Source organism: Lynx rufus, unplaced genomic scaffold (genome assembly GCF_022079265.1).
Source record: "Lynx rufus isolate CCGP_SWC_20201006 ecotype Redwood Valley unplaced genomic scaffold, mLynRuf1.p SCAF_11, whole genome shotgun sequence".
NCBI classification, from domain to species: domain Eukaryota; kingdom Metazoa; phylum Chordata; class Mammalia; order Carnivora; family Felidae; genus Lynx; species Lynx rufus.
Genome location: NW_025814825.1, coordinates 53,466,787 through 53,482,851, shown reverse-complemented (window position 1 = coordinate 53,482,851; position 16,065 = coordinate 53,466,787). Strand labels below are relative to the sequence as shown.

The 16,065-nt window shown below is 34.9% G+C and overlaps 1 protein-coding gene across 2 annotated transcripts in view; it reads right to left on the bottom strand.

The window, feature by feature from the left end:
• The window catches only part of ATRNL1 (attractin like 1), a 779,266-nt gene that overhangs the window by 554,917 nt on the left and 208,284 nt on the right, over positions 1 to 16,065 (bottom strand). For both annotated transcript variants that reach the window (XM_047073493.1, XM_047073492.1), the window contains one exon: positions 10,440 to 10,577. In XM_047073493.1, the coding sequence (XP_046929449.1) occupies positions 10,440 to 10,577 (138 nt within the window). The remainder of the gene's footprint in view (positions 1 to 10,439; positions 10,578 to 16,065) is intronic.

The following is a 16,065-nucleotide window of genomic DNA, read 5'->3' as shown; positions in this document are numbered from 1 at the left end:
TACCAACACTGCCTGAAGCTAGGAGAAATACTACAAAACATTTTCAGGCTGAAATTTCCAGAGATGAGATATGGAAAATGACTTAGGGAGTTCAGAGGTACAGCAATGTCCAAGGAAATAAACGTAGCTCAAATGGGTAAAGAGCTGGGTTTGAATGAACGAGTGGCTGGGCCTGAGGTAAAAAGGTACAATATTATGAATGTCCTGGCCATAAAATAAAAGAATAATCAAAAGAGGGGCACCTGAGTGGCTCAGTCACCTAAACATCCAACTCTTGATTTTAGCTCAGGTCATGATCTCAGGATTCCTGGGTTTGAGCCCTGCTTGGGGCTCTGGCCTGACAGCACAAAGCCTGCTCGTGATTCTCTCTCCCCCTTTCTCTCTGCCCCTCCCCTGCTCTCTCTCTCTCTCTCTCACAAGTAAATAAATAAATAAAGAAATAAAGAAATAAAGAATAATTAAAAGAAAGAGAGGCTGATCTGTTGGGAAACTATTAGAATAGCCTAGGCTAAAATACAGACACAACTGGATATTACTGTGGCTTTGAAATGGATAAGACTTGACCACTGATTATAGCTAAGATTCAAAAAGATATGAGAGCATACAGGTTTGGAGTAGAAGAATGAGGTACTTCACATTTGAATTCTGGTACTAGCACCTGTAGGCATAACCTTTAACATGGTACTTAGGCCTATATTCTTGGTCTACTCACCTGAAAAATGAATATAATAGTATATAGTTTATAAAATGCTTAGGATGAAACATAAAAATTTAGGCAAAGTTCCTAGCAATATTTATGGCATAAATAAACTATTAACTATTAGTTATATATATTATGTACTATTATTATATATTAATAGATTATTATACATTATAATTTATTAATACATTTATTGTATTAACTATTATATATTTTTAACGTAATGCTTGGAGTTTAACTGACAAAGAAAATTTTAGTGTCATTAACTAAAATGTGGAAATACAGAAAAAGAGAAGTAAAGATGTGAGGGAATATGAGAAACAAGATAGAATGTGAAACAAGAAAAATTATTTTAGGGCACAGCATAAAAGGCATTGTAAGTCTTACTAAGTAGTTTTTAATTTATTTCTCACTTTGTATGCAATGAAAGATTTATGAAATGGTAATAAAATTACTGAATGTTCTTAGGAAGAAAATTATGTCTTTGCTTCCCTTCTTATAAAGGAAATATAAAGGTAGATTACAAATGGAGACACTGTATGGAGGGCATAGAAATTGTTGAGAGGGTATTCATTCATTCATTCATTCAGCAAACATTTAATAAGAAGCTATTCCATTTCAGCTAACCTGTAACATCCAACAGCAAAAGAAGAGAGAAATCGTGTGGGCCTAATGGGTATTATCAACAAGTAAGATGGGGATGAAGGGAGAATAGTTTTAAATAACAAAGTCACTGAATTCAGTTTTTTGAATGAATTAATATGAACAGTAGTGGCCTTGTACAGAACGTTTAACAGGAAACCAAAAAACACGTTAAAATTGTTTATTAAAATAAATACACAATAAAATGTTTATATACTTCTTTAAATCCTAAAAATACAGATTATTATTCTTATAAAATCAGTAGATGAGCCCACAGAGAAAAAGCAAGATAAAAGGTATAGATAAAATTATTTGCAATTAAGAGAAAAGCAAATATTTGCATCCATATTCTATGGTATATAAAAATGGTCCCTGAGAGAAAAGGTGTGCCTTGTTAATAATATATTAGAAGGATTTTAATATGGTTATGAAATACTTACAGAAAATACTTATGATGCTTTCCTACACCTGTTCTAGGCATTTCTAATATATAATTAACTTGTCCACCATCACTAACTAGTGTTTGTGCATTATCTGAGCAATGAAAAAGTATGTATCCAAATTGGCATTTAGTGTAATTTTGCTTTTTAAAACATCCATAAAAATCAGAATAAAACCAAATACATGCTTAGAGTTTCTTAGAGTAACCTCTAATTTTCTAGAGTATACTAAATAAATGGTTGGCGTTTTAGAATAGGAGGAATACGCTCCATTTTAAATCTACCTTTTAGTGTTCACCCTAGGCCTGCCATTTGAAGCAAGTAAGAATTCCTTAACATTTGTATGATAGTATAAGGGCCATTTTTACTGTTAAATTAAATTATAATATCTAACATCACTTTTTAAACAACCAAAGAGTACCAGGTCCTCATAACACAAAATCTCATGCTTGATAAGGGGGGTAAGGATTACATCGCATGAAATTAAAGAGAAATATTATACACTTAAAATAAAATAATGGCTTCTACCTAGTCGCAAATAGATAAGTGTTGTACTTGTAAATTTAAAATCATTAAGTAGTTTTTAAAATTCCATGAGATACATTAGTGACACATTAGTGACACCTTAGTGATACATTAGTGATACATTCGTGCCAATGAAAAGAAAGCATGCAAGTGACACACTTCATTTCTAAAAACATGTAACTAGAGGTGGAAATATTCTATATCATCAGGCCTAGAACCTTAAATAACACTACCAAATGCCAGAAGCTGACATGAAGATTAAGTTTAAGTTAGGATAGGTGGAAAGGAGAAGTTTGTGCAAATAAAAAATAGGAAAGGAGATCTTGAGGAAAGGGGGTAAGTTTAATAAAGGTACAAAAGTAAGCCAAGCAAAAGTTCCTCAACACTCAAAAGTTCAGTGACTATGTCTCCAGCAGTTTCATGAGGCTCAGCCCACAGACATCTATTTGAAAAAGGCATCTGGGGCACCTGGGTGGCTCAGTCTGTTGAATATGTGATTCTTGACTTCGGCTCAGATCATGATCTCATGATTCATGAGATTCAGCTTCGTGTCTGGCTCTGTGCTGACAGCACGGAGCCTGCTTGGGATTCTCTCTCTCTGCCCCTCCTCTGCCCTGCACCTGTTCATGCAGTAGCACACACGCATGTGTTCTCTTTCATTCTCATTCTCTCTCTCTCTCTCTCTCTCTCTCTCTCTCTCTCTCTCTCTCCCCCCTTCCCTCCCTCTCTCAAGTAAATAAACTTTAAAGAAAAGGCATCTAACAGAAGGAAGTAGTAAGCTGCACCTTCTACTAACCCACAATCAAGGTCATTCTGAAATTACCTGACTTAATGTTGGGTCTAACTACTTTTCATGTACTCAGTTCTTGCCCTTTTGATTCCTTTTATGAGGATAGATAAAAAGAGCTCAGAATGATGAAGTAGATAAAAGAGTTATGAGTATCTGAAGTTAGAAAAAAACTTTGACCAGAAAAACAAAACATTTCAAAATAATTAGTAGAGAAAGAAGACCAACTAGCTAAAATATTGTAGAAGCTATGAAATAAAGGTTCTTTTTAATCATTCAATTTAAACAGGTAGCTCCGCATAGTTTAAAAAGCCTTTCTTGGTTTTCTTTTTTTTTTTTTTTTTAATTTTTTTTTCAACGTTTTTATTTATTTTTGGGACAGAGAGAGACAGAGCATGAACAGGCGAGGGGCAGAGAGAGAGGGAGACACAGAATCGGAAACAGGCTCCAGGCTCTGAGCCGTCAGCCCAGAGCCTGACGCGGGGCTCGAACTCACGGAACGTGAGATCGTGACCTGGCTGAAGTCGGACGCTTAACCGACTGCGCCACCCAGGCGCCCCTTTCTTGGTTTTCTTAATGTGTTTAAAGTTATCTAAAAAACGTTATTCTGAAGAAAATGTTAAAAAAAATTTTAATGTTTATTTATTTTTGAGACAGAGAAAGAGTGTGAGGGGGTAAGGGGCAGAAAGAGGGAGACACAGAATCTGAATCAGGCTCCAGGCTCCGAGCTGTCAGCACAGAGCCCGACACAGGGCTTGAACTCACAAAGCATGAGATCATGACCTGAGCTGAAGTCGGATACCCAACTGACTGAGCCAGCCAGGTGCCCCACTGAAGAAAATATTTAATCAAAGTAAAACCTCATACCTATACCGTATACTAAATATCTACATCTAATTATATAATTATTCATTTAATGACCTCTCTTTGGGATATTTAAGTCTCAGGTTGGCCTTTATAATCATGTATACTAAGAAAATACAAAGTTCTGACTTTTTTGTGTCAAAATAATTAACAGAAATAAGATTTACATGTCAAGCGATTTTCATTTATCTGCAGTTTTAGATTATTCAGGTCAATGTTCCCAGTTTGAGAGTATTAAACTTCTTACACTTATTTCAAGAAACGCTCAAGTTCATTTGGTTATAAACTTTCAGCTCCTATAAACACCTGTAATATGTGAGAAGGGTTTGAAATTAAAAAATCTCCCATCATACTCAAGAGAAAGAAGAGTTCATTCATATTCCTTTTTACTACCCTCTAGGCTCAGAGGATAGTTGTGTCATAGTCCAGTGTATTTATTGAAATATTAGATACTTCTGTAAGAGTCAGTTATGGGCAGATATCCACAATCTACCACAAAGAAAAACAGAAGTTGTATTCATAAGAAACAAAGGTAAAAACGGAACTGTCACTATGTTGACAGAACTCTTTTTTTTCCAAAATTGGAAAATAATAAGAGTTTCTTTATCACATTAAAAATAAAAACATATGTAGGAAGAAAAATAAATCAGCAGTGTTTATTATTCAAAAGCCTATGAAAAGAACAACAAAATGAACTAAAAGACATAATTTAATAAGTATTAGACTTTGCCAAAACCAATTATGAATGCAATGATAAATAATCTTATTGATAATACCAACTAATTCCATTAAACATCCTACAAAAAATTAACCAAAACAGTAAAACCTAGATGAAGAAAACTCTTGATCATACACGACTGCAACTTTTAAAATGCTTACATTTCATGATTTGGAGAGGATTTTTTGTTCTTATAATACATCTTTTTATGAATACTCAAAACAAGTACACATAAATATTTTAAAACATTTTAGGGATTGACAGCATTATAGTTCAGTTGTCTCACATTGAGAACAAGGTATAATGAAAGCATGCAACTAATGATAAAACACGTAACACTGAAATTTATAAACTGAACTCAGCTCCAAAGGGCCTACCCAGATCCTTCCGACAGAATTAGTCTTTTTCTCCCTGTTTCTATCATTCAAACTCCTCATAACACTATTATAGCACCCACACGATGTATAGAAATTTAAGTCCTAACACAGGGTTTTGCATATAGTTAAGTACTCAATAATAGTATGTGAATTCAGGGGTAATCCCTCATTGGAAAGTAATTCAGTGTGTTAAGTGTTGAGCCATTGTAGTATACTAAGCCATCCTATTCAAAGAAGCATTCACTTATTTTCGTTTACTAAAATTCATGAGTCAGATTGGAGATTATATGACAAAAATAATACTGTTCCAAAAGTCTAAATTATACATTCTTCTTAACATACTTAAGCCTACTGGTGTTATCAACTGTAATAATAAAAATAATAGTAATAATTGCAATAATAGCATTCTAGAGTTAACATTTGCCAGAAACACATATTATTTCCAATGTAAAGTATCTCATTTAAGCCTCACAATAAATTAAATTAGTCACACTATTTTTAGGTGAAGAAACTGAGACAATAAAAGGTTAAATAATTATCCAAGATACAGTGGCTTTGCCTGGATATGAACCCAAGTAGTAGGATTCCAAAGCCCAAGCTCTTTACAATATTACACACTTCCATAGTTACAAAGACTGATAGATGATAGATAAATGATAGATAGATCACACACACATACACACATACAAACATACATAGACAAAAGGAAAGAAAGAAGGATGGAAGTAAATAGCAGGCAGCCCTAGAGCAAATTTGCATCAGAGAATCTTCCTGGACATCGATGAGAAACAAAGTAATTTTAATAAACCATTTTTAAAGTGTTTTGGTTTATTTCAAGCTTTTATTTAATTTCCATTTAGTTAACATAGTTAACATAGGAAGTAATAGTACTTTCAGAAGTAGAATAAAGTGATTCATCACTTACGTATGATACCGAGTGCTCACCCCAACAAATGCCCTCCCTAATACCCACCACCCATTTAGCCCATCCCCCACCCAGCTCCCCTCCAGTAACCCGCAGTTTGTTCTCTACAGTTAAGAGTCTTTATTATGGTCTGCCTCTCTATTTCCTTTTTTATCCCTATGTACATCTGTTCCATTTCTTAAATTTCACATGAGTGAAATCATACGGTATTTGTGTCTTTCTCTGATTTATCTCACTTATCATAGTTCCCTCTAGCTCCATCCATGTTGTGACAAATGGCAAGATTTCATCTTTTTGAAATTTTTTAATGTTTATTTATTTTTGAGAAGAGAACGAGGGAGGAAGGGGCAGAGAGAAAGGGAGACACAGAATCCAAAGCAGGCTCCAGGCTCTGAGCTGTCAGCCCAGAGCCCGACGCGGGGCTCAAACTCACGAATCCCAAGATCATGACCTGAGCCGAAGTCGGACACTTAACCAGCTGAGCCATCCAGGTCTTCCAAGATTTCGTTATTTTGATGACTGAGTAATATTCCATTGTGCATACACACCACCTCTTCTTTATCCACTCATCAGTCAATGGACATTTGGGTTCTTTCCCTACCTTCACTATTGTTGATAATGCTTCTGTGAACATCAGAGTGCATGTGTCCCTTTGAATCAGTATTTTTGTATCCTCTGGGTAAATACCTAGTAGTGTAATTGCTGGGTTGTAGCGTAGTTCTATTTTTAACTTTTTGAGGCAACTCCATACTGTTCTCCAGAGTGGCTGCACCAGTTTGCATTCCCATCAGCAGTGCAAGAGGGTTCCCCTTCATCCACATCCTCACCAACACCTGTCGTTTCTCGTGTGGTTAATGTTGGCCATTCTGACCAGTATTAATAAAACCACTTTGAAGAGTTAATTATAATAAAAGAATAGCTATAAATGTGCCATAGGCTAAGAGCAATCTGAGGAAAATCTACAAGTACATTTATATAATATTGGCAACAATGTTAAAATAACTTTAGTAGACTGAATTTAAAAAATAATATCTGCATCTGCAGTACTTCTAAAGCCTTACCATTCAAACATAAATCTACTTCCTTCTTTCTCTTAATGTCATCAGAACTTTGAATTTTAATAAATGCATCTACTAATGAAAAATGAACTTTTTCAATAAGGTGAATAGAGAAATAGCAATAAATTTACACTTCCCATTTTTTTATAAATTGATTTTAGCCATGGCTGCATTAAAAATAATTCACCAGATGTGACATATTGTTGATTTAGTTTGATAGCTAATGTGGCCCTAAAAAATAAAAATGACTTTCATATATTACATCACCATAGAGAAGTCATAGACAGCAAAATATTATCTTGCCAACTTTAAGAAACAAGGAAACTATAAGGAATTATTTACAGCTTCATAAACTATCAAAGAATGTGCAATAGTGAATAAGATAGGCATTTATCTTTCATTCCCTTTAATTTTCCACTGCATTGTGCCTCAGCTTGCCAGATGTGTAATGTCAGTAACAAAAATTAACACAGAATAACTGAACTTAGTCTTAAACCTAGCACAGAAGTATCATCCCCAAAGGGGAACATACTTGTAAAAGCACTTAGGCCTACTGGAGTGATATAACTTGCCATTCTCATTTAAAATATTTTGTAGCTAATACAGTTATTCAAATGCTCCTTTTGCCTATGTTGGCAAAAAACTAATACTTTGGTAATCCTCATGACACTGCATGGGCCAATGAATTCTTAGAAATGCACCCAAAACACAAGCAACAAAAAAATAAATATATAAACTGGACTTCATCAAAATTGAAAACTTTTGTGTTCCAGAGGACAGTATAAAGAAAGTACAAAGACAACCCGCTGAATGGAAGAACATATTTGCAAATCATGTATCTGATAAGGGCTTCATATCTAGAATATACAAAAAACCTTTATAATTCAATGACAACATCAAACAACCCAAATAAAAAAGGGCAAAGGACTTGAACAGACATTTCTTCAAAGCTACAGAAATGGCCTATAAGCACATGAAAAGACACAGGATTTTGAACAAGTATTTGTACACCTATGTTCATCCCAGCATTCATCACAATACCAAAGGGTGGAAGCAACTCAGGGGTCCATCAGTGGATGAAGGGATAAACAAAATGCATGTATGCGCACAACAGAGTATCATTAGGCCTTGAGGAGAAAGGATATTGTGACACATGCTACAACATGGAATACTGTGGATGCCACATATTTCAAACTACCTACAGCACTCATATTCATAGTGACAAAAAGTAAAATGGTGCCAAAAGCTGGCGTGAGGGTAATGGAGAATTATTATTTAATAACTATAGAGTTTCCATTTTGCAAGATGAAAAAAGTTCTGGAGTTGGATGGTAATGACGATTTTAAAACAATATAAATGCAGTTATTGCCTCTGTGCTACAAACACAAAAATGGTAAAATGGTAAATTTTATGTTATGTATATTTTACCACAATTTAAAAAATAAATTGTTCTTAAATGGGCAAAGGACTTGAATAGAAATTTTCCAGAGAAAATCTACAATGACTATCAACCACATGAAAAGATACTTAACATCACTAGTCATTAAGGAAATGCAAATCAAAACTATAAAGGGATATCATTTCATACCTACTAGAAGGATCAAATTTTTTTAAAATATGGGAAATAACAAGTGTTGGCATGGATGTGGAGAAATTGGCATCTTTGACATTTCTGGTGAAAATACAGAATGATGCAGCCACTATGGAAAACAACTTGAACAATTTGGCACTTTTACAAAAAGTTAAACATAGAATTACCACATGACCCTACAATTCCTCTCCTAGTTTATACAAAAAAGAATTGAAAACCAGTATTCAACAAAGACTCGGCAATAAGGTTCACAGCAGCATTATTCGCAATACGCAAACAGTGTTAAAACTTCTAGAGAGTCTTCATCTTTCCACAGCCAATTATGGAGGCTTTTCTGTGGGTGCTTTATGGGCAATCTCCATTAGAAATAATGGATTAAAAATGTAAGGGACAAGGACCAATCCAGATATAAAAAAAGATTACTATGGGGGCACCTGGGTGGCTCAGTTGGTTGACCATCCAACTTCGGCTCAGGTCATGATCTCACCATTCCCGAGTTTGAGCTCTGTGGTGACAGCTCAGAGCCTGGAGTCTGTTTCAGATTCTGTGTCTCCCTCTCTGTCTCTGCCCCTCCTCCACTCATATTTTAATAAAAAAAGGATTACTATAAAATTATAATTTAAAAGGAAACTTAAAAGAACACTTAAAAATTCTCTGGCATGGGGTGCCTGGGTGGCTCAGTCAGTTGAGCGTCCAACTTAGGCTCAGGTCATGATCTCATGGCTCATGGGTTTGAGCCCCACATTGGGCTCCATGTGACAGCTCAGAGCCTAGAGCCTGCTTGGAATTCTGTATCTCCTTCTCTCTCTGCCCCTCCCCTTCTTGCTGTCTCTCTCTCACTCTCAAAAATAAACATTAACAATTTTTTTTAATTCTCTGCAAAATAAGAGGAAAAAGCAGCAGGATAGAGGGGAAGATAGAGAAAAGTAGAGTTTAGTAAACAAAAAAAAATGTGATGAGAATAGCACTTAAAATGCTCCTTTAATGTGCTTCAATTCCTATTACATGACCTCTATTACATGTGATCTCATTGGATCTTTATCATCTGCCTTTTGCATACGAGAAAAAGGAGGCACTAAGGTTAAGTGGCCACGGCCAGACACGTAAACAGTGGCAGAGAGGGATTTCAGCCCAGGATTGACTGCAAACACAAAAATCTTACCTGATGTAAGGCATACACAAAACCTTTAATTGTTTCTTATTTCTAAAGTCAAAACAATAATTTACTATTATTAAAAAACAATCAGGGACGCCTGGGTGACTCAGTTGGTTAAGCATCCGACTTCGGCTCCGGTCACGATCTTGTGGTTCTTGAGTTCGAGCCCTACATTGGGCTCTGGGCTGACAGCTCAGAGCCTGGAACCTGCTTCAGAGTCTATGTCTCCCTCTCTCTCTGCCCTTCCCCCGCTCACACTCTGTCTCTGTCTCTCTCTCTTTCTCTCTCCCAAACATAAATAAATATTTAAAAAATAAAAATAGATATAGAAAACAATCAGCAGTGATTATTTGTGAATAGTGAGATTATAGGTGATTTTTAATGTATCTGTATTTGCTAAATTTCCTATAATAAACATGTATTCATTTTGAAATAAGAAAAATACTTTTTAAAGTAAGTATACCACAAAACTGTTATAGCTCACATCGTCTCTAATGAATAAATACTACTTTCCAAAAATATTTAAGCTTCATGGGAAAAATTTTCCTTAATAAAATGTATTTTCCACAATAAGACAGTATTTTCCACAAGAGGTTCATCTTTCTCAACTTTCATTTCTGCAGTACAAATACACAGGTAAGGGAAAAACTACTTACCTGTGCACTGTCCTCCGTTAGTCGGATCTCCGTAATAACCTGGCATGCAGTCTTGACACTGGTTTCCTGTGGTGAGATTTTTACACTGTTCACACACGTTATTATTGACGCAAGTGCTATGTCCATTACACTGGCAAGCTAAAGAAAAGAGTAAAAATATTACAAATATATGCATAACAATAGCAAGTATAATAGCTATCAAGACAAAGAATTTATTTTACAAATTTGAGTGATAGCAAAGTCCAAAGGACATTTCCCAAGTTTTATTTTTATTATATATAACATATGTGGCTCAAATATTAAAGCAGGACAATTTATGGAGTAAATTCCGTGTTAGAATTTTGTCTAATGCTCTATAATATGTAGGGGCAAGCAACAGAGTAAAACATAAAAGTTATAGCCAAAAAGAATACTTTTTAACTATTCCTTAAAGATTCATGTGAGGATTATGTGTATTAAGTTATATAAGCACAAGACTGAATAATATAGCTTTGATAAAGAATATTAAAAATGCATCTTTGGGGCGCCTGGGTGGCGCAGTCGGTTAAGCGTCCGACTTCAGCCAGGTCACGATCTCGCGGTCCGTGAGTTCGAGCCCCGCGTCGGGCTCTGGGCTGATGGCTCAGAGCCTGGAGCCTGTTTCTGATTCTGTGTCTCCCTCTCTCTCTGCCCCTGCCCCGTTCATGCTCTGTCTCTCTCTGTCCCAAAAATAAATAAACGTTGAAAAAAAAAAAATTAAAAAAAAAATGCATCTTATTATATTTACACATAACAACAAAGGATCAATAAATACAGAAAACTTTGAGACTATACACGTCCTTACTTGAAAAAAATACGTGTAGAATTATCAAAAAATAGCGCTTTTAAATTAATATACACAAATGTTTCTCTTCTTTGGATAAGAAAAGCTTCAAGGCTTAATAAAAATTCTATTTGTGAACTAAAAAGAATCACATTTAAAGCCTGACTTTTTATGTCTTCATAATATAAAATTTAATAGGTTTTGATATTAATTTTACAACAGAATCCAAAAATTTCAGATGAGAGATCAAGTTCATATATGAAAGCTCACACCTTTGGTGCTTATTTGGGGCATAATGACTTGGTTTGGTAACTGCTTGCCAAACACCATCATTACTGCCACCCTCATAATCATCTTCATCATTATTACAACTAAGATAACATTTATTTGAGGTTTCCCTTACTTTGACCAGGGAAGCCAATGTTCAGTCAACCAACTGTTTGTGGCTAGCATCTATTCTAGTTGGTCAGTGCACATACTAGATCTGTTTTAAAATATATAAATACCACCCCATTGCCACATAGTATACCGGGTGGTTTACATGAATTACATCATTTAATCCTCACAACGATTCTATGTGGAAAGTTCTACATCAGAGGACCATTTCTAAGATAAGCAAGCCTGGGTAAAGCAACTACCCAAAGTCACGCAGATAATTAATGCCAGAAACAAACACACAATCAGGAAGTATGAATCAAAAGACCAGACATTAAATACCACCTCTTGCGTGTAGAAAATTTGAAAGTGAGAGGGAAATCCTGAGAGACTAGCATAAGGTTATCAACAAGTGTTAACCTCAAAGGATAAAGAAATGCACTGGCAAAAACAGTGAAAACCAAATACCTATACCTTACAGAAATTTTCAGAAGCATAACTCTACTATAACACAGGATAGAAATAACACAAAGTCATCATGGGAAAATGCTAAATAATCATCATCCTCTTTATAAAATTGAGGAAAGGGTAAGTTTTCACATTTTCCATTACATTATGAAACAATGACAAGGAAATTTAGAAAAAAAAGTTCATGATAATTTAAGTGCAATCAAAACACAAAACATTATGTTTAGAATGCTCAAAATTTCATTTTAAAATGTATAAATATGCCTATGGAAAAATTAATTGTGGTTATTTTAATTTAATAAGATTTTTCTGCATCATCAATTTTCTATAATAAATTCCTATTACTTCTATAATAAGAAACAATGTTAAGAACTTTAACTTTTTAACATTTGTTTTAAAAGATAAGTTGTTTCATAGAAAGTTTATTATGTGACACTACTAATTAATTCACTCAGGTAAAAACACAATTTATTGAGTGCCTACTACATGCAAAGCATTACCTAAAAAAGTTAAAATGAGAAATGGGTTACTATAAGTATTTTATGAATCTCCTGGCTGCATTTTTTCATGAGAAAAACAAATGCTTTAACTTCTGAATAAGATGTTTAAATTCAGCAATCACATCTAACATCCTCCCTTCAGATTACCACTAATATAATAAGGAAACTTGACAGCAATGACAGGAATTTGGGTATTGTGACAATGACACAAATAAAACCAGGAAGTAGTAAACTACAATACCTCTGGAAATTAAAATGGGACCCCTGGTGTAATGCTACTCACTGTCCCTTCTTGAAAATGAGCATTTCAGAAGGCAGTTCTGGGGCAATCATGAAGCATATCAGTGGCATGATGCCATACAGCTGGTAGAAAGTGTGATACAGGAAAATCTAATGTTTTAGGTAATGAATACACCCCCCCCCATAGAAAGCTGGTTCAATTTAGACCTAACTGCTGGCAAAATTTCCAAGAGAGGGGACGGGGAAGGAATGGTCATTGTTACAGCTTATACTAGCACAGTAGCAATGGCAAAAGAGAAAGCATGTTACGGAAAGCAGAATCCAGGCACAATGGCTGTATCAAACATAGACAAGAAAAGGATACACAATAAGCCTATGATTATGTTTTATTCCCACTAGCATCAGCGTGCTGGAACAGTGAGTAATATAAGCTTACATCTAACAGTTCTTCCAGGATACATTGTTACTTGAAAGGTTCTAATAACAACCTGCTTGTGGAACATGAATAAAACTAAAGAGAAGCTATCCACACTGTTTTGTCTAAATTTTAAAACAAACCCAGATGGTTCTGTATCTATTGATAAGCAAACACACACAAAAAAATGAAAATAAAACAATATGGAAAAGTCAGCATTTGATATGCAAATAAAGTACACAGTTTTGAAAAATATGTGCTATAAAACAGATGTACAACATTTAAAATATCTGCTTGACATTCTCAATAAAATTCAAAAGATATATACACAGAAAATCAAGGCTAAAATTTACTGAAACATTTTTTAACATATATCCTATCTTAAACCAAAAGCGATTATCAGATGCTAGAAATAAAGCTGAGATTCAAACAAGATCCAAAGAAAGAATTTTGAGGTAGCAACTGAATTTCACTATACATAGAATAGACAAGCAAGAATAAGGAGGCATGGGTTTGAAAACCCAGCATGGCCAGGTGATACAATCTTGCATCCTCAAGGAAGAGAGCGAAACTGAACCATGGGTCATGATTTTGCAGTTCGTGGGTTCAAGCCTTTCAACAGGCTCTGTGCTGACAGCTCAGAGCCTGGAGCCTACTTTGCATTCTGTGTCTCCCTCTCTCTGGCCCTCCCCCAGCTCACAAAAATAATAAACTTTAAAAAAAAGAATGATAAACTTTTTCAAAAAAGAAAAAGAAAAGAAAAACCTTTAAGGGGTGCCTGGGTGGCTCAGTCAGTCGAGCATCCGACTTTTGGCTCAGGTCATGATCATGGTTCGTGGTATCAAGCTGTGGCATTGTACTGACAGCATGGAGCCTGCTTGGGATTCTCGCACCCTCTCTCTCTGCTCCTCCTCCACTCACTCACAGTTAAATACATGTTCTCTCTCCCTCTCTCTTCCTGTCTCTCTCCTAAAATAAATGAATAAACTTAAAAAAAAGAAAATCAGGAAGGAAGAGGTGATATACCACTGACAAATGGTAGGAAAGAAGAATTATAAGGGAACATTATAAACAACTGTATGCCAATCAATTAGAAAACCTAGATAAAATGGACAACTTTTTGGAATGATACTAACAACAAGACTGACTTAAGAAGAAGTAGAAAATATGCATAAACTCTAACAATGAAGAGAATGAGTGAGGTACAGGCTTGTAGTCACAGAATGAATAAGTCACAAGGATGAAAGGTGCAGCATAGAGAATACATTCAATGGTGCTGTATGACAGCCAATGGCAGCTACACTCCTGGGAAACACAGCATAACGTACAGAGTTGTTGAGTCACTATACTGTGCACCTGAAGCTACTGTAACATTTTATGTCAACTACACTCCAGTAAAAACAAACAAACAAACAAACAAACAAACAAATAAGTCAGCAATCAACAAAGTACCAGCAAAATATAGCTCACGATCAGCTGGCTTCACTCGTGAATTCTACCAAATGGTTAAAGAATAATTAATACTAATTATTCAAGAATATTTCCACAATAGAGAAACAAAGAAAAAACGTCCTGTTTCTATGAGACCACTACTAACCCAATACAAAGACCAAAGTCATCACAAAAAAGATGACAGTCCAACAGCACTTATGTTTATAGGTGTAAAATCCTTAAGACACAGTAGCAAAATGAGTCCACTAGCATATAAAAAGTATTATTTATCATGACAAAACAGAACTTATCCCAGGATTGGGATAAACCTGTTTGTTTGAACAACTAGGAAACAATCAAGTATACACCATACTAATGGAGAAAGAGGAGAAAAAAACCAACATGATCATCTCAATACATGGAAAATACTCAACAAACTAGGAAAAGAAAGGAATTGCGTCAAACTGTAAAGAACATATATGAAACATACATAGCTAACATCATATTTAATGGTGAAAGACTGAAAGCTTTCCTTTTAAGATCAGGAACAAGACAAAAATGCCCTCTCTTGTCACTTCTATTCAACATTGTCCTGGAGGTTCTGGAAAGGGCAATTAGGCAGAAAAAGAAACAAAAGGCATTTAGATTTTAAGAAAATGTTTACAACTAACTCAATTTGCAGGTGACATGATCTTACATATAGCAAACTAAGAGGGATCCACACAAAAAATATTTGAGCTAATAAACAAATTCAGCAATATTGTAGAATAAAAGATCAATTATAGGGAATCAGCTTCATTGTATTTTTATACACTTATAATGAACAAACCAAAAATAAAATTAAGAAAAAAATTCTACTGACAATAGCACTAGGAAGAATAAAGTACTTAGGAGTATACTTAAATACAAAAATAGAGGACTTGTACTTTGAAAACTACAAAACATTGTTGAAAGAAATTAATGGAAAGACTTCTATTCACAGATTATTAGGCTTAATATTAAGATAGCAAATCATCCAATTGATTTACAAACTCAATGCAGCATCTATCAAATTCCAAACACATTTTTTATAGGAAGAGACATGAAGATCCTAAAATTTGTAGGAGTTAACAACAAATACCAACTAGCCAAAATGATCTTGGGGAAAAAAAAAGAACCAAGTTAGAGGACTGCTTACTCTTCCCAATTTCAAGACGTACTACAGAGGTACAGCAATCAAACCAGTGTAGTATTAGCATAAGGAGAGACACAGCAATAAATAAAATAGACTTAGGTCCACAAACAATCCCATACATCTATAATTTACTGATTTTCAACAAGGGTGACAAGACCATTAAATGGAGAAAGAACAGTCTTTTCAACCAATGATGTTGGGATAACTTGATAACAACATGC